We start from the raw sequence: 20,383 nt of genomic DNA on the forward strand, positions 1-20,383 counted from the left end.
GCGAGTGAAGACGAACCCAATAAGAGACCCTATGCCGAATTTGAGTTAACCGACTCGCAGACTCACACCCGTCATCAATTCCAAATCACATGTCTTTAATTAATAATCATTCATGGTGTAAATTTATGTAGTGTTTAAACTAAATTGTTCTTTTTTTATATATTCAGGATGTAGTAGAAATTTAATGTCGTTAGATAAAATTGCTCATGGGCGTGTGACATTTTTGAATATAATTTTTTTTTAATTGACCACTTGCTTTTCTCGCTTTTTTCGCGCCTAGATCCCACATTTCCGGCGTCAATGAGTAAGCCAATAAAAATTTTATCAAGAGATTAAAGAGTGAATGAAGAAAAAGGCCGATTAGAAGTTTAAATCGATTGGTCATCACGTGTAGAGTTATTGATTATTCATTTGCAATCTATTGAAAATCGAGGATTTAAACACTAATTACATGATTAAAATTTACTCGAACGTGTTAAATTACACAAAATATTTTATTTTCTTTAAGAATGTCAGATCGGTTATGACGAATTTTCAATTTGGTATAAATGTTTTGCTTTGATGAATTGTTCAAATGTTTTTGGTCCGCCCTTTCTCGCTTAATGTCAGACTAACACCAATTTTGGTATTAATCTCGTTAATTTGGTGGACTAAAGCTTAACAAAAATAAGCTGTTTAGAAATCAGGCATTGGGCAAATATTGGCAAGATTATATATCACCGAGGGAAAGACAACCATTTACTGTCTTAGAAATACTAAAGTATATTCTATTGGGTTGTCCGGAAAATAATGCAGGATTTTAAGTTTTCATTAAAAAAATCTATATAAAATATTCTGTTTACGTTTACAGGATTACTCATTTGTATGAATGTCAACACTTATTAATCCTCTTCCAAATGATATTGTTTGTTTACCCNTTTTGATTAAAGAACATTGCTTTAAAGTAACTAGTTTCTTTTTTTTTGTTTAATACCAAAATCCTGCATTATTTTCCGGACAACCCAATATTTGGGCCCAAAATATGTGCAATCTAACTCATTAAGGAAGTAAACCTAAATCTTTCAAGGTGAAATACATAATGGAATAGACGTAAAAACCTTAAAAGAAATTACGCTGACAAAAAAATCTTAATAAGATCATTAAGTATTAGCACGTACAATACTGCCGGTGCATCCAAAACCACCAAAACTTGGGAAAACATAACAGCCTAACAATATCTTCAGTGCCAGAGCACAAAAGAATTGTGGGTAATGAACAAGCAGACCAAAGGACCTGTAGGACCAACTATAAGCCCAGAACCTATTATTGTGATATCAAGATCGTACAGACGACTCCATCTTAGAATGGGTCCACAAAAACAAAAGGAGAAGTTGACGAATTCCAGAGGTGCCCGACAGTGTTTACTGTTAAAGAACTGGCAAACACGTTTCTACAATTAGACAGGGTAAAATTCAAAAGAGTTATAGTGCTACCTCTATACCGGTCATTGGCATATGAGAAAATATGGTTAATTCAACCAAGACAACGTTTTGGTAGGGTAGGCAAGGAGGAAGAAACTGCGAAAAAACTGCTCAATGAAGAATACCTTAGAGTACCAAGAAGACCTGTGGGGAAATGTCAGCAATGCCATTCAATGACTTACTATTTCTTAAAAGAAAGATCAAGTCAATTGAACTGAACTAATGAACTAGGAAAAACCCAATGAGCCAAAAGGCTGAAGTGTTTTTGGAACAAAAATCCCAACTTCGTAGTAACCTCATCATCAGTCAAAAATCATCTAAAAATTCGTCACATGTTCTGACAACTCACAATTAGAATCCATGATCGTACTTGTCGTGGTCGAGGGTGTTACAAAGACCAATGCAAGTGAAAACGCACAGACCGAAAAAAAATGAAATGTCAAAACACTAATTAAAAAGGAAGCACCTTACGAAGCAGCAAGGTATATTTTATATCAATAACTGCATGCATCTTATGTGCTTCTCTTTAAGCAGTAGCAGTAAAGTACGGTTTAGCTGTTTACAAGACAATGTCCCTAAGTTCGGCTTTTCGCACGAGTTAAAGGTGGGTTTGTTTTTATGTAAACGTATTTGAGCACAAAATCAACGTTTTGGCTTGGTACATAACAACAACATTGTGAAATGTTGCGTTGAGGTATGCGACGTGATGAAGCGAGATCGTCTCTGAAGGGCACAATCGACAGAATAACGCACAGACCTACGACTGAAGATTTTAGCCAAAAGAATGAGGATAGGTGCACCAGGATGATCAAGCAAGATAAATATTGATCTTTCCTTCTTGCACCTAGCACGTCACCTTTACCAATTCATCCTTTCATTGAACTGGTACATTCCTCTTCCTTAGGTCCAGCTCATCTTCACTTGATCACTACTTCTCTAACTCCTCGTTCTACTTTTAATATATGATTGTGTTTTCAATTATGCGGCGTCTTTTAACCCTGTATCATGCCGATTTCCGGTTTTCTACCTACCTTTGTTGTTAACGACCAACTTGAATAATCATATGTGCGTGAAACTGCGACTTTCGCCTACATTATTTGATAAAACTGGATCCAACTAAAAAGCAGCGCTAATCTTGTTTGCTATTTTGTTTAATGTTCTTTCATTACAATCACAAAAGAGAGTAGAAATGTGTTTAAAAAAAGCATTTTTTTATAGTGTTTTTGGGTGGCCAAATATTGTAGCGATGGTAAAAGGAAATAACAAACTCTAGAGGTGATTTACGAGCTCTTTCCAGTCTAGCACTAAATTGTGAATTTGCAAAGATTAATAAAGATAATGCTTTAGAACGTTGGCCAAATTTTTAGTTTATTTTTAGTGTTTTATTAGAACCTGAAAACTAACCATTATATTGTCCTTTGTTTAAATCTTTGAAGATATTTCTGGTTAAATAAAAAATGCTATAAGAAAATTTACTTGGTGAATAGATGCTTTTTTTCTATTTTCTGGGATGTTCGAGTTAAGATACTTAACGCTGAACGAATATCTTTTTATCGATTTTCCACGTTCATTGATCTGCCTCGAATATGGTACACCCTGGGCTTTGTAGCTTTTAATAAAGCTTTTTTATTATCCAAAACATAATTGGATGTGGCAAGCTTTGAGAGAGTTTGGGATTGAAAATATATAAACTGGGGTGCGGGTTCAGTAACCCAAAATGTCTATGGATATCTATGGACCCTAAGGATTGAGATCTTAACGCGATTGGATACCTTTGAGATGTACACTTAGAAAAGAAAGTTCCAATTTCCTGAGTCGACAAAGTCCCCAATGCCCAGGTCCTCGACAAAAGCATAGATCGGGACCTGCTGACAACCATTCAGTTCATATAGGACTATTTCGGGCATCTCTTGGGGAGGAATACTACCTCCCCAATTTATTTTAAAGGGGGAAAAATGCTGAATAATAACAGCCTGCACGGTAAAGTCCTTCCTCGTGGACATAGTATGAACTTCAAGCTTTGTCCTCCTGTTTGATGCCTATGTTGAGACCCATGAGGATCTTTAACGGACTTATCCCCGAGGGGACTTCTCAGACGCCCAGTTTCAAAGAGAACACCAAGATTTTACATGCATAGACTTATCTCATCCCTTGGCTAGCGAAGTGGTGCAATGCTTGGGTTTCTAGAAGGATTGGGTTCTTAAGGCAACTGGATGCCTTTGAGAGGTGGACTTAAAGAAGAAAAAGCTCCTAGTTCCTGGGTCGACAAAGCCTCTAATGCCCAGGTCCTCGACCAAAGCATAGACGGGACCTTCTGACAGTCATGAAATGCTTGTCATGAGGACATGAAATAAAATGAGGACCATAGGAAAGCTCCAAAATTAGTTGGCTACTTCGGGCACAGCTTGAAAAACCTAGTCAATTCATTTTAAAAGGAAAAATTGATGGACGTCACCAGATCGGGAGGAAGAAACTCTTTTGGGTAACTTGGGGGGGACACCCAAGAGCGGGATAACATTCCGCATGGTGCAAGACAAAGAAGCCTTTGCCGCGGTGATCGTCAACATAGCACTTCATACCAACGAGACGAGATAAAATCTAAAGAATAATTAAGTTGAAAAGGAAAGGTTAGGAGGTTCGAAAACGGAAGAGGAGTAAACGAAAAAGGACGATATACCAAACCGAAGTCTAATACTGAACTGCTAAAAACTCCGGACCAGGTGGCTAATTCCAAAACTGGATGAAAAAAATATTGATCTTATACAAGATTTTTAAAGGAAACCTCTCTATCGAACTAAATGATCTTTCGATTCTGCCATGACATATTACTGTCCAAATAGATTGTTAACAAGCAAGCTATATACAAAACCTAAAATGTATATAATGCTGAGTTCAAAGAAGAGAAAGCATTAAAATGTAATCATGTCAAAAAACTAGCAATAAAGAATATTTTGAGTGAGAAGCACATGGATAAATTGGATATGTACTGTCCACATGGATGAGAGGAGAATCAGATTTAAAGTGGAGAGATGAATTTTGAGAACGGTAACATGTGGTGCTGAGTGGCTAGGGGCAAGTAAAGAATGATCAAGCTTAACAAATAGTTAGACATGTAGTTTGGTCGTTTTCCATCATTTTGGTCCGTCTGTCCACATAGTTTTGGCCATAATCTTCAGTTCGATTTGGTCCTTCAGTTCTTCCTATCTTGAACCGGCACTGGGTTACTTATTGGGTCCGTCTACACTCGTGGGTTTTTGAATTACTCATACGCGCTTAGGCTGACTGTCAAAGACAGTTCCTCACTAAATATGGCGGAATGCCGACTGTCATATCAACACCCAGCCACCTCTCTGTTTGTCCACCAAGCCAAAATGGGATTGTACTTAACATGTCAAAATCAAATAAATATAACCAAAAACAAAACCAGTAATGAAGATGGAGAACGCCGAAATGCATCCGACAAACCAAAACATCGATGAAAATGACCGAAACTCATGTTCAATTCCGCAGTCTTCAAGAAACACCCTTGCAATAATAACAATATTTTTGCTTCCGAACTACCGAAGTTGTATTCACGCGAGATCTCGAAAAAATTTTTGGCCTCAAAAATCAAAATTTCCAATAGCAATTTGCACCTTTCTGAACAAATATGGTTCCGTGTCTGTCGGTAGTCAATTCCTTGTAAGCGGTAAAACTCCGAAACTATTAGACCAATTTTTATGAAATTTGCAGGGATTATGTGAATTGGTGGTTTCCAGACAGTCCCCAATGAATTTCAATCAATCGTATCAACGGTATCGCCTACGCGCGCGCAAACGTAAAATCTCGTGGATAGCCATACACCTGAAACCATTTGTCGGATTCTTATGCAATTTTCTGGGATTATGCTGGTGGCTTCTAGATGAACCCCTATGAATTTTATTCCAAACAGATTATTATATCCGCATGCGCATGCACAAAATTACTCATACGTTAAACCCACTCGGTAGACGTGTTTTTAATCATGTTTAATTAAAGAAAAATCATAACAATTCACGCATCTCTTATGCGATGGCTAGTGATGGATGAATATTGAATGCATTATATAAATTTAAATTTAAATTATACAGTCTTAGATAATATTTTATTTAGTAGCATTTCGTACTTTAATGGCTATCAATGAGACGATTAGGTTCATGAATTTGACTTGCTTTCAAGTCAGCAAAACTCGTGGGTCAACACTCAAGTCAAAAGAATCAACAATGTCTAACTTCTCTTTACATTTTCATTGTCAAGTCATGAAAAAATAAATAGAAAAAGACATAATTAACGTTAGTAGAGAGATTCAAATTATTCAGTCAGCACGGCTCGAGCTAACTCGTTTCTAAATAGCCGGCCAAGGACGGGTTACGGCTGTTATCACGCTTATCCAAGCTGAAATTTTAAAACCGAAAACATAAAGAAGTTGTCCAACCTCTACCTCTTTCCCTTCCCCGAAGCTATTCATCCTTAAGAAATCCTGCAGAAATCTAACACGTAGACAAAAACAGTCACTCTACAAAACATTACTAAAACCGATTTGGACATAAGGACTAGAATGTGTGACACAAATAAACCAACGAATTTAGTCCTTCCAATCCAAAGTCTCAGAATCGTAGTCAACGCTCCCTAGTATGTGCCCAATACCAAGGCAACAACGACCTCAAAATACCCTTTGTAATTAACCCCACGAAATATTCTAAGTTCCATGACAAACTCTCTATTCATCCAACCGATGTCCAACAGAATCCATCCCTATAATCAGACGACTAAATTGGCCCCGGGACCTCCTCGCCAAGAACTAGCCCTTGTGAAAAGTTGGAAGAACTACAATGGTCGCTATGTCCCGTCATGACATAGTGTATTGTGTATGATATTCCAAAAAATTAAGAGTCACTCTCAACACGACAGACAAGAATGACACATCTACACGGAAAACAAACACTTTGAGCTCTGAACAAGATCTCAATAAAGATCGAAACGTTGACACGATAAAGAAAATGTTTTTTTTTTTAAACCTACGTTACACCAGACGGCAACTCACGATCTCCGAATAATTATTGACTAACGGTCACTACATACCTAAAAATGCTATCCTAAGGATTACTCACTTTCCTTTATAATGAAAGTTTTTCACCTCATGATCCCAAAGCCCTAAAGCTAACCATTTACCAAAATCCTATCGCCCGATAAGCCTAATCTGGCATGAGGGCTGGCTCAAGAGCATCCTTCCCTTCACCTACTTCCCATATTCCGATCGTACCTTACTGACTGCTTCTTTCATGTCAGCCAGGAAATATCTTTCTCTACCCTGCATGTTAAGGCTGGAGTCCCACTGTAGTATCCTCGGTCCCATTCAACGTATACTGCTGACCTCCCGACACATCCGTCCACACTTTTGCGGATGATTCTGCTATCCCTCCAATAAAGATCCTATTTCACATCGCTCCTTACAGGCCACCTGATCAACATAGATACTTGGCTGAAAAAGTGCCGGATAAAAAGAAATGTAGACAAAAGTCAACATATAACCCTCCGACGTGGTGCCACCACTCCTACATCATGTACCTCTTTTTAGTTAACCACGTCCGCTACCTCGGGCGGTATATACAAAGAGTGATTTGTAATCCACATACAAGACTAAAAAGTTGGAACTGACCAGACCTTACAAAACACTATCTCGATCAAAACTGACAACAAAAGACAGATAGACGATTAAACCCTTTTGGACGTACGGCATTGAACTGTGGGGTTCAACCAAACCACCCAGATTTCCCAATCCAAAATCCTCCGCGAAGTACTAAACGCTCCCTTCTACGTATCTCATTTCACAATCCACAATGACCTTAGAATTCCTTTTGTGAAAACTGTCATAAAATCCCGATACATTAAATTTCACTTTCATTACACCCCACTATCTTTGTTTTAAACCTAACATCCCGAACTATCCCCAAGGATATTAAAGGAGCACTGGCCTCACGACTTGTCGGGCAGCGAGATTTAGCACGTAGAACCTATCAGAAGTGTCATCCTTGGGTTTTTGTTTTCTTTTGTGATGGCAGATTTTGTTTTAGTTTATTTTAAAATTTGTACATACCAACAACTTTACTTGTAGAAAAAAACGAATAAATTTCCATCCGTTTCTCATAGTTTTAACGAAAAGGGTCAATTTAAATTGGGCCGAATCTTTTTTTTCTGTTTATCGAAATTGAACCCTCGGTTGAGTTGCAAGTTAACGAATTTGGCCTGTTGACTATTTCAACTTGATTTCGTGTATCAATCTTGTTAAAATTTGGTCAAAATATCTACAAAACCTTTATAAAACTAAGGAAGTATCAAAAGTCTAAAAAAATTTGAAAAGTATCTTTTTTTTTTCGATTTATCGAAATTGAACCCTCGGTTGGAACCCGTGCCCGATCATTGAACGGACTGGGCTGGGGACTGTAGGCCAAGGCCGCGAACCAATCCATTTAAAACCAACCTTCAGCTAGCTTCTTGCTGTCCCAGCTTTTTTTTTTTTTAAATTTATACTTTAAATCATTTTTTTCAGGTTCCAATTTGATGCATAAAGTACAAGAATGGGGAAAATATGACAAAGAGACCTAGAACCATCGGAATTCCAGACAACGCTGAGGTCATTAGAAGAAAAGAAAAATGTAAATAAAGGACATGCAGAAATTTAAATACTGATTGGTTTTTTGGATGATTTTCACATCTTCAACTACGCTGAAGGCTCGTTATTCCAAAAAAATCCAGCCTAAGGCTTGATACCGAATCAAAAAGATCGACGGTTTTTCAAATTGATTACTCTAGGTGATTAATTCAATCCAAAAGGAAAATTTAAAATTTGGCTGAAAGTTTGCGAGAATAAACAGAATTTTTTTTGTTTAATATTTCGTGAAATAGGGAAGGTTCGTCAAATAAACAAGTTAGTCCGATCCAATTCAACCAAGAGAAGTACTATTATAAAAATTACCATTTAAAATACACTTTATTATTGTTTTAACGTCTTTGTTACAATTAATTGTTTGAATTAAACAAATTGTTTAGAAAACCCTAAACGGTCTCATTGCTATTGTTTCCACAGCACTGACTACACTATTAAAAAAACAATTCATCCAAAGGAAATTTGTGGCCATTTTTGAAAACTCGCCAAAGGCTTAAAGAGAATTTGGACGCATGTCAAATTTCTCCCTTTCTGGCGATATTCAATCAGAAATGAGATTCTTAGGTGGCCTTTTGTAAAACATTCAAAGTACTTGAGGTCATCCGTGATGAACCTGTTTGGTCATTCATCATTTTGAATTTGTAATTTGGTCTTTATCGTCTTAGGCTATCTTCTCTGGGTCGGTTACAAGAACTACTGGAAGGAATAAAAAAAATCATAAAATAACGCAAGCCGACTGAAAATGACGAAATGCCGCAATATGAACGTCAGCAGCACAATGAGGAATGACCGAAATGATCAGGAAGAAATTGAAGGTTTATCACCCCATAGACCAGAGTAAGAAATTCTTTTGGGTCTGCCCAACTTTGCTATTGACAAACCAAAACAGCAAGAATAGGCAGACCAATTGATCCAAAACGACCAAACTATATATTACGACTGTAATCTTGTTAAATCTTACAACCCTTCATCAGAGAACCTGAATGGAGAATCAGTGGTGTTGTGGTGGTGATTTAATTTTGCAGGTAAACCGCCTATATTGATTAATACAGTTTATTGATCGATGTAGAGCCATCTTGAATTTAACTTCTACAGCCGGAATTTTTTTTAAATTAATCTTTTGTGACCAGTTTTCAACATAGTTCATGATCTTCCAGGGCCCACACAAAAAAAAAGGTTCAAGAAAAAATGTTCACAGTCTAGTGGTCAACGGTGGCACCTAACGCACCAATCTTCTCACGACAATGGCTTTACTTGTCGACCCTTCAGACTCGGCAACATCAATCTCGGCGGAAAAGTCCGGCTCATTTTAGATGATGAAATTTTTTGAATCGTTCGACAAAATTCAAAATTTACTGTTTTGAATGCGGTTGAATTAGAAGTTGAAGAAAATCCCAAATAAATATTAAGAAGGAAATGTTTCTTCTAACCTAATAGATTTATAATTAAGCTCATAAGTTAAAAAGCGAGAGTACTAAATCTGACAGATTGTTGAAATTGGAGTGGTCTATATATTTTGATTTATTCTTTTTCAAGTTTTCGTTCTCAAAAAAGGGTTTTTCAGTACAATTTCACGGCGAAGTTTTAAATTTTTACAGTGTCTGATCAGAAGAATCAATAATCAAATGAGTTAGGACCTTCCCAAGTATTGATATTTGGTATGTTCGTGAGTTGTTTGTTTGTTTTTCCACGATCGTACAGGCCTGTATCCATCGTCCAATTCAAAAATCAGCGTATAAATTTCTAACACGCCTATTTTTGTAAAAATGGTCACGGTAGAGTACATATATCAATTTATCATCGGTGAATAGAACTATCCTTTTAGATATTGCCTATTTTGGGTTCGTCTGTTTCTAAAGTGTTGAAGATAACAAAAAATCTTTCGTGATAATGCTTAGTTTTCATTTTAACAAAAACACCTAGGAAATTAAAACCCTAGACAAATCATATCTTCACAACAGCCAAGGAAAATATACAAGAAAAAGGATCTCCTGATAATATTTAAATAATCTATGGTTGAAAATGTCTTCCTCCTACCAGACCAAGTTTAATGGCTGTAACCAATTTTCGGTTTTATAAGACAAAATGTTGTAATGGTCAAACTGGTGAAAATATTCCAGCCAAGCCAGATATATTCTCAATATAAAACATGGCCAAAGGTTTTTCAGCGTAATTTCGAGGCGAAATGTGAATATATTACATTGTTTTATCAGAAGAAAAGAAGTAGATAAATTAAGGCCCTCCCAAGTTTTGATATATGGTAGGTTCTTTTGTTTGTCTTTCCACTATTTAACGCTTTTAACACCGAAACTGTCAAATTCGACAAAAACGTGCTTATAATATGTCTAACACACCTACTTCAGGGATGGTTAGACATATTACATAGTCTGCATCTAAATTTTGCTAAATTGAATGTGACACAGGTTATTGACTTACTGCTTAATGATTACAAAAATTTAATCAAATACGCGCGCCACGTCTGACCCTATCGTCAAGAGTTAATATTAGAATTTAATTTTTGAATATTTTAAAGACTTGTCATTCTAAATTGCTGGCCCAAATAATTTATATATCTATACTTATTGTAAATTAAACGAAGAACAAAAATTATTGTTTATAATGTATGTTAGTAATTAATGTAATTATTAAAAATTAAATTATCAATTGTAATATTTATTTAAGGATCAATTTTTTTTTTGTACTTTTTTTCTCTGTATCGACCAAAAATTTAAGTCAAATGAAAATCGACCTCCGGCAGACGGACCCTCCATGCCGTAATTTTACTTTAATTTATATATTGGGGACCGCGGTAGCCGAGTGGTTAGCATGAGAGACTCTCACGCCGCGGTCGTGGGTTCGATTCCCACCGTCGCCTCTGGCCCTTTTTTCCCGATAACCCCCAATTTGAACAACATATATAAGAATTCGTCATGGCTAATATGCAAAGATCATAAGGCAAAAAAAAAAAATTATATATTATGTAATGTTTATAACTTTTCGTTTTTGTAATAAGTATTATTATTATTATGACCTACTTTAGTTTGATCGTGTCAAAACTTTAAACTGCTAAAGATAAAAAAAAAATGTTTTCTGATGATATTTGAATATCCCATCAGAAAATATTTCTTCCTTCTGCCAATAGATATTTAATTAGGTTTATTAGTAAAAAAAATATCAATGAACTGAGAGAATTAGTTATTGAAGTTATTTAACAAACTAATTTTATTTCAATGTCAGTTCGATTCGATGTCAGTCCGAGGCATCCTAGGCTTTCACCAATTTTCAGTTTACACGATAAAATTGAGGATAGTCAAAGTTAGAAATTTGAAATATTCAATCAAGCCCAGAAATATATATATGGTCAATGTAAAACTAGGTCAAAGGTTTTTTGAATGAGGATGTCTATTTCGACAAAAAAAATCGGCAAATATATCTCTAACATGATTATGTTTGTTCGATCTTGTCAAAATTTCAAAATTATTGAAGACAAAAATGTGCTTCCTGATTATATTTGAATACCCCATGATGAAATATATTTTGGTTAGTTAGTAAAGTTAATTAATGTAGCTCCATGTTGTCCGATTCGATGCACCTAAGCCAGCCTGGGGCTCCTTGGACTTCACCAATTTTCAATTTACGTGATAAAATTGAGAATGGACAAAGTTGGAAGTTTGAAAAATCAATCCAGCCAAAATATATGGATATGGTCAATTTAAAACTTGTGGCCGAAAGTTTTTCGAAGGAGACTCCATTTCTACAAAAACCCGACATATATATTTCTAGCACGCTTATTGTAGTTCGATCGTGTCAAAATTTCCAAAGTATTGAAAATAAAAAGTGTTTCCTCATATTTGAATATCTCATGGGAAACTATATCTTCGTTCTGCTGAGGATTATTTAATGAGGTTAATTAACTGAATTCCATGTTGCTCGATTCGATGCACCTAAGCCAGTCTGGGGCCCCCTTGGACTTCACAATTTTCAATTTACGTGATAAAATTGAGATGGACAAGGTTGAAAATTTGAAATATTCAATCCAGCCTAGATATTTGGATATGGTCAATGTAAAAGAAAGGTTTTTCGAACGGGACTGTCCATTTCGACAAAAAAAAATCGGCATATATATTTCTAACATGCTTATTTTAGTTTCATCTTGTCAAAATTTCAAAAGTATTGAAGACAAAAAGTGTTTCCTGAAATCATGATTATATTTGAATATCTCATGGGAAAATATATCCTGGTTAGTTAATGAAGTTAATTAATGTAGTTCCATGTTGCCCGATTTGATGCACCTAAGCCAGTCTGGGGCCTCCTTGGACTTCACCAATTTTTAATTTAAATGATAAAATTGAGAATGGACAAAGTTGGAAATTTGAAAAATTCAATCCAGCCGAGATATATGGATATGGTCAATGCTTTTCAAAGATTTTTTTTAACGAGATTGTCCATTCGACAAAAAAAAATCAGCATATATATTTCTAACATGATTATGTTTGTTCGATCTTGTCAAAATTTCAAAAGTATTGAAGACAAAATTGTGTTTCCCTTTTTATATTTGAATACCCCATGAGGAAATATATTTTGGTTAGTTAATAAAGTTAATTAATGGAATAATTATTTCAATGTGTCGGTTCGATTAGATGCACCTAAGCAAGTCGGGGACATCCTTGGCTTTTAAAATTGGGAATGGTCTAAGTTGGAAATTTGTTGAAATATTCAATCCAGGCCAAATATAAAGCACAATGTAACTCTTGGCCATAGGATCGATGCCTGACCCGAGTGGTGTCTGACATTCCAGACAACCCGTCAGACTGAAAAGTCCCGATGCTTTCGTTCTACTTTAAAGAAATGGTTTAAATAAATAAAAAATAAAAAAATAAAAAGAGATTTGTCTAAAATACCGACTACCATGCAATTATAAATGTGAAACTCAGACGTGGAGTCGGCGCTCTGCATCAAGGTCTCAGCCTAGCCAACGTACACCGGCAGCTCGATTTCCCCGTTTTATCACCAAAAGTATTTCGTGGAGTTTCAGTTGAAAAATTATGGATAAAATAGTATAATGTATGAATAAAAAATAATATTTCGTTTTTAAGAGTTGGTTTAACCAATAGCCGTGTACATAATGGAGATTAAGAAAAATTCTTTGTAAGTTGAGAGGGGGTCTGATGCATGGAAAACAGATCTCGGTGTCCAAAGTAGAATTTTTTCTTCTTCTTGTTTTTTTTTTTAATCAAAGAATGTTTAGTGCATTAGGCTTCATGTGAGGAATTATAGGTTTTTCAAAGGTACAGGTTGCTTAAGACGGTATATTGCTTCATGCCTCATCCTCCTGTGACATGAGAAAAGGGGAAAAGAGCACATAATCAGTCGTGCAGGCAGTAGTTCGACTGCAGCTCGCCTAAGTAGGTAAAATTCTCGAAGGGAATATTCCCGTTTTTCTGCTGAAGAAGTGGGGGAGCCACGTCGAGTACCGATAGGAGCCGCTATTGATCCCCCACTTGGTTTAGGTGTCCTTTCCTGCACAGACTGTCGGAGAGTTTGCCTCGTTCTTCTAACACCAATTTCTTCTGAGAGACCAATACAATAATCCAGGAAAATGCAGCCGGCAATAACTGATCCAGTCTCCTTCGCAAAGGATTTCGTCGCCGGAGGTGTCGCAGCGGCTATCTCCAAGACGACCGTAGCTCCGATAGAACGAGTCAAGCTTCTCCTCCAGGTCCAACACATCTCCACCCAGATCTCCCCGGAACAACGGTACAAGGGTACGCTGATTTTGTCTGTTTTGAGTAGAATCCGGGCTCGCCGGTTGACCCACTTGACGCCGATTATCGGTTTCGTCAAGAGGGACACGACAGAAGCCTTCCTGTTAATTTTCTGCCAAGTAAACTTTTTTTTAACCGGTTTTCCCGTCTTTTTTCTTAAAACCATGCCTGGAAGAAAACGTGGTACCGGGTCCACGCCTTACAGAAAGGACGGAAATTCCCACCCGGTGCGCATGCGCCCTTCGGCCTGCAGAAAATCCCTTGCGTAACCGTGACGTGCTCCATTTTGTGAAAAAAGCCTGCAATTAAATATAGTCGGGAGAGGATTCTTTCGAAATCGGAGCCAAGCTCCAAAAGATGGATTTAGATCTTGGTATGGATCCATCTCGTCTCAAGGTCGGCCGACACGTGGTGAAGGTGCCAAAATGGCGCCCGGCCTTTCTGCAGCCTTTGCCAGGGGCATCGTTTCAATTACGCCGGGTCGACTTTTAAAAAAAATCCATTCTTCTGCATTTTCTTCAGAGGGTTTACAGAAGAAAATCATAAAATGAAAAACCTACCATAGGCGCTTGTTCAAGGGCCCTCAGCCGTAATTGGCCATTTCCTCCACAATGTACCATGGTGGGAAATAAAAGTTACTCGTATGACAGTAACACCAGAAAAAGTACTTTTCTTCAAGTTATTTAGCAGAAGAGGCTCGCCGAGTAAACGAAACGGCATGGCGAGATGACCTTTGCCACATTAGAAATTATGAAGGTGGGGCGAGTACGTAGATTCACTTTTTATAATTGATAAAACTTTGCCTTTACCCACCTCGAGGAGGTCTCGACCGGTTCGACCTTGGCACCCTGACGTCAACGTAAAATATGTGTCATTAACCATTGAGGCGCCGGCAGATTTTTTACAAAAATAAAAAAAATATCTGCACGCCTATTAAAATATATAAGTATATATATATAAATAAAACACCCCACACTTCAATTAATAATCTCATAGGTTCTACCTATAATTCGAATGAAGTTAGTAATGGTAAAATATTTGCAGCAACACCAATTCTCCACTCTCAGACACACTTTTTAAAAAAAAAAACCTCCCATAAAACACCCTTAAAAACATACTCATAGGTTTTACTACTACTCGAGTAAAGGGAGTAATGGTAAAAAATTGGCAGCATTACTAATTCTTCACTCTCCGATCAAACCGGATACATACAAAATAAAAGCATCTACACGCTATTTGAAAAAAATAAAAACGGTCCCATAAAACATCTTTAAATACATAATCTCATAGGTTTTACTACTACTCGAGTGAAGGTAGTAATGGTAAAAAAAATTAACAGCATTACTAATTCTTCACTCTCGGATCAAACTGGATAAATATCTACACTCCTATTTAAAAAACTAAAACACCTTTAAATACACAATCTCATAGGTTTTACTGCTACTTGAGTATAAAAAATTGAAAGCATTAATAATTCTTCACTCTCAGATCAAAACTGGTTAAATAAAAAATAAAAGCATATACACTATTAAAAAAAAAAACTAAATACATAATCTCACAGGTTTTACTACTGCATGAGTAAAGATAGTAATGGTAAAAAAATGAAAATATTAATAATTCTTCACTCTCAGATCAAAACTGGTTAAATAAAAAATAAAAGCATATACACTATAAAAAAAAAAAAAACTTAATACATAATCTCATAGGCTTTACTACTGCACGAGTAAAGATAGTAATGGTAAAAAATTGAAAATAATAATTCATCACTCTTGGATCAAAACCGGTTAAATAAAAGCATATACACTGTTTAAAAAAAAAATCTTTAAATACTAATCTCATAGGTTTTACTACTGCACGAGTAAAGATAGTAATGGTAAAAAATTGAAAATATTAATAATTCTTCACTCTCCGATCAAAACCGGTTAAATAAAACATAAAAGCATATACACACACGCCTATTTACAAAAAAAACGCACTCATAAAACATCCTTAAATACATAATCTTCTAGGTTTTACTACTGCTTGAGGAAAGATAGGGCTGATGAATGCACTAGGTGAAAAAGAAATTCCTTAGTAAGTCTATCAGGAAAACAAAAATCTACCTCGCTCTTATTAGACAAGGAAGGAAAATAATAGATCTTTATACTGGTCACTGTTTAGTTAATTATCACAACTGATACAGAAACATGCTGACTATGTCATGAAAAATCAAAGATATTGGAATTTTCTTTTGTGACTGCATAGTACTAGCCTGGAAACATTACAGCCTCTTTGGGAAGGTGAATTTGACGCCTAAGGAAATAAATAAAGAGGAACTGCAAAAAACCTAACATGCTCATTGCTTGTTACCAGCACGGAAGTCATGATGTGCAACGTTTCTAGGAATAAAAATTTTTCCCATATGGTAAGGGGAAATTGAAATACCAATCATCCTCTTGCCCCCTCACACATCCCTCACACTGAGTGTCTGAATTGGCTGGTTTCTAATGGCATTTGTACTCCAAGGTGGAAATTTGGCAATAGTGTGCTGTGACAATCACATTTGTAATATATACTAATATGAATTTGTTACAAATAAAAAATTTAAAAATGAAGATGTCTTGGGATGCCCGGAAATTAATGCAGGTTTTCATGTTTTCTTTCAATTACCCCTCTATAATAAACTGTTTGATGGATTTTTATTTTGTACAAATGTCAACACTTTTTAATCCTTTTCCAAATAAAAACCTCTGTAGCATTTTGTTACTTGGAAATATTGAGCCTTTAGTAAGATTTCAACACATGCTTTTTACCTAATTTCGTTTTATGAGTTTAAACTCGGTCTGAATGGTGCCCAAACAACCAGAAACATTAATGAAGTCTGTAGCGATGGCAATATGGGTGAGAGAAACATCAGAGATGGTTTAAAAAATTTCAAGAGAGACACTTTCCTTGAAGACAAAGGTCGTGGAAGGATTTCTTCCTGTTAAGGTTGCGAGCTTTGGTTAAAGTAAATCCCAGAACCTATCAAAGGACCATCGCAGAAAGTGCTTGGACTAGAGTAATAGTTGGACTGCTAACTGCACACTGCACATATTGCCAAGAAGAAGAAGAAGAAATAGCAGAAAACGTCCTCTGTGGTGCGAAGGCCTATGTAGGCATGAGATTATTAATCCTGGGAGAGGAAAATCCGTGGCCTGAAAGATACAAACAGGAGCCTTTGAAAAAGCTTTGGGATCTGGTATAAAGCCTTATGCTTAGCAAGGAGCTCTAGATTTAAAATATTTAAAAAAATGGAGATGCACAATAGTCCAATACTGGTCACGGTACACAGGTCGTAAAGAGGCCGACTCCTTTATAATCTATCTATGTAAATCCCATAACAACTGTTCTCAAACTTTCAGATAATCTTTCAGTTAGCAAATCGACCATCTTAAGGCAATTGGAAATGTGAAAAGCTCGAAATTTGGGTTCATCATGCATTAAATGAAAGCAAAAAAAAAATCATTATGAAGTTGGTGCAACACCTCTTTGCCAAAACAGAAACGAACCTTTGTGGAATTGTTACTTGTGATGAAAAGAGGATTCTTTACGATAACAGCAGACATTCTGGCAAGCAGCACCACATTTTTAAAATCCCCCCCATTCATAAAAAAGTGACTTCTTGGTGGGTGGGATTCATTTGCGCTGATCCTTCACAGCTCCTTGAATCCTGGCGAAACAATTTTAAAATGTATCGCTCTCAAATTGAAACAATAGATAAAATTGGCATTATTATAGCATCTTCACCAGAAAAAGACAATTCTGTTACACTACATTGCTCAGCTCCAAGTCTCACATGTGACAACATGAAAACTGTCAGATCATAGTTATGAGGTTCTGCCTCAACTTCCCTATTCTCCAGACTTATCGTCTACCAACAACCATTCAGGCAATCTGGACATTTTACAACATATAAAATGTATTGATAAAAACCGTTAGAAAATGCTTCTTCTTTTTTGTTAATTTGTTAGAAATAAATTTCGATTTTTCAAAAACAAATAAAAGAATTTGTTAGTAATAAAGACTCAAAATTCTAGTCAGAGAGTATAGAGAAGTTGCCAAGTTATTAATTTATATTTAATTTGTCAGGTATGATCGACTGCTTCGTCCGTATTCCGAAAGAACAGGGAGTCCTCGCATACTGGAGAGGTAACATGGCTAATGTCATCCGTTACTTCCCGACCCAGGCCCTCAACTTCGCTTTCAAGGACAAATACAAGCAAGTCTTCTTGGGAGGAGTTGACAAGAACACACAGTTCTGGCGCTATTTTGCTGGAAATCTCGCCTCTGGTGGTGCTGCTGGTGCCACTTCTCTTTGCTTCGTCTACCCGCTTGACTTCGCCCGTACCAGGTAAACCAAAAAACCCTTCTTTTAAATTAGATGATATGCAGAATCTTATCATTTATATAAATTTGTTTAAGGAACATTTCTTATTTTTGCAGTGTTATAGCAAATGTATTTTAGCAAACTCTTCTGTTTTAAGGGATTAGACTGATAGCTTGTAGTAAACTTGTTTTTAAATGTTTACAGGTTAGCAGCTGATGTTGGAAAGGGTGACGGACAGCGTGAATTCAAAGGTCTCGGTGACTGCTTAACTAAAGTCTTCAAGAAGGACGGTCTCGTCGGTCTCTACAGAGGATTTGGCGTCTCAGTCCAGGGTATCATCATTTACAGAGCATCTTACTTCGGCTGCTTTGACACAGCTAAGGGAATGCTCCCCGATCCTAAAAAAGCTGGTTTCTTTATTTCATGGGGTATCGCACAGGTAAGATCTTCAACTGTGTTTGACAGTATTAATTGACCTACTTCTCACTCAAGAAATTTCAACTTTATCAATAACTCAAAATAAAAATTTTGTTACAGGTGGTCACGACTATGGCTGGTATTATTTCCTATCCATTTGACACTGTTAGGAGGAGGATGATGATGCAGTCTGGCCGTGCAAAAGCTGATGTCGTTTACAAGAATACCATCCACTGCTGGGGTGTTATTGCTAAGCAAGAAGGACCCAAAGCTTTCTTCAAGGGAGCTTTCTCCAATGTCCTCAGAGGCACTGGCGGTGCTCTCGTACTTGTACTTTATGATGAAATCAAGAACTTCATCTTCTAAAGTCATTGTCGTGTGTCAGCATTCTACCCCCTCTTCATCTGTAACATTGATTTAGCATTCCACCTTGCGCCAAAACGAAACCAGCCCCGATGAGGGGGCCCCACACGATTTAGGTGTTACTCTGTAGTTTTTGAGTAAGGAAAAAAAAAAGAGAAAAAGTAAAAAAATTAGGAAAAACAAACTGTGAACTGCGATCAACACGAAGCGAATGTGTATATAATTATTATATCGAAATTAAATAAAGCTGTTACTCGACAACTGGACACAATTAAAACAAAAAACAATAAAGGTTTTGAACCGCCCTGGACTGAACAAAAAGTTTGTAACCTCAGGTGAAGTTATTTATTGTCTTTGTTAAACCTTGAGGTTTTTGCCTTTTTGTCTTGAAGGGGTCAAAACAGAATTTGTTGTTTTTATTAACAATCCTTTTTCTTCATTTATATTAATCAAACATCGATTTGTGGTGTTCTTCTATGTTCAATTTTAAAAAACAAGAACGACTTCTTTTATTATAGATTTATTTCATGCCAAGCAAACAGTTGGTTATATCTGTTCACAACATATTGTATCGTGTATTTTTTTAATATACATTCATAATTCTAAAATTGTGGTCACATTTTCTTCTATTGGGTTGTCCGGAAAATAATGCAGGATTTTGGTATTAAACAAAAAAAAAGAAACTAGTTACTTTAAAGCAATGTTCTTTAATCAAAATAATTNTACAAATGAGTAATCCTGTAAACGTAAACAGAATATTTTATATAGATTTTTTTTAATGAAAACTTAAAATCCTGCATTATTTTCCGGACAACCCAATAATAGCCTCATGTCTAGTAAATTTGCGATAAATTAGAAATTTCATATAGTTTCCTCATTTTCATTTCCTAATTTCATGACATCCTTTTTTTCTTTTTCTTTTTTTCATTAATAAAATATCTTCCTCATTTTCATTTCCTACTTTCATGACATTTTCCAAATTTGATTTTTTTTCTCTCTTTTTTATTAATAAAATCCCATGTTATAGGATTGAAAAACAAAGCTTGGCTAAATATACACGAATATGAACAAACTGCAAATTTGAACAAGAAGGGATTGAATTTTATTTTTATTTTTTAAATTTAATCATAAAAATTAGTTTTAAAAATTTGTCACTAATTTCAACAGCAACTCTTACTAAAATTTAATTGGTACTGGATGTCAATTAGTATTTGTTATTAATAATTTTTATTCTACATGCAAACTTTTGTGTGCAATGAATAAAAATTTAAGAAACCACATTGTGTCATCCTCTCCAAGAAGTGAAATTAGATGCTGTGTCAGGTAAGAGAGTAAAATAAAATTT

General features: G+C 35.9%; 2 protein-coding genes across 2 annotated transcripts in view; one reads left to right on the forward strand and one right to left on the reverse strand.

The window, feature by feature from the left end:
- Nucleotides 1-20,383, reverse strand: part of LOC106670436 (band 3 anion transport protein) — a 239,046-nt gene that overhangs the window by 216,293 nt on the left and 2,370 nt on the right. The window lies entirely within an intron of this gene.
- Nucleotides 13,575-19,444, forward strand: LOC106670779 (ADP,ATP carrier protein 2). Its single transcript, XM_014401407.2, has 4 exons — nucleotides 13,575-13,910; nucleotides 18,021-18,282; nucleotides 18,463-18,697; nucleotides 18,796-19,444. Exons 1-4 carry the CDS (start codon nucleotides 13,745-13,747, stop codon nucleotides 19,039-19,041), a joined length of 909 nt encoding a protein of 302 aa, XP_014256893.1. The 5' UTR covers nucleotides 13,575-13,744; the 3' UTR covers nucleotides 19,042-19,444.

This window comes from Cimex lectularius, unplaced genomic scaffold (genome assembly GCF_000648675.2).
Source record: "Cimex lectularius strain Harlan isolate CLEC.00 unplaced genomic scaffold, Clec_2.1 scaffold1, whole genome shotgun sequence".
NCBI lineage: Eukaryota > Metazoa > Arthropoda > Insecta > Hemiptera > Cimicidae > Cimex > Cimex lectularius.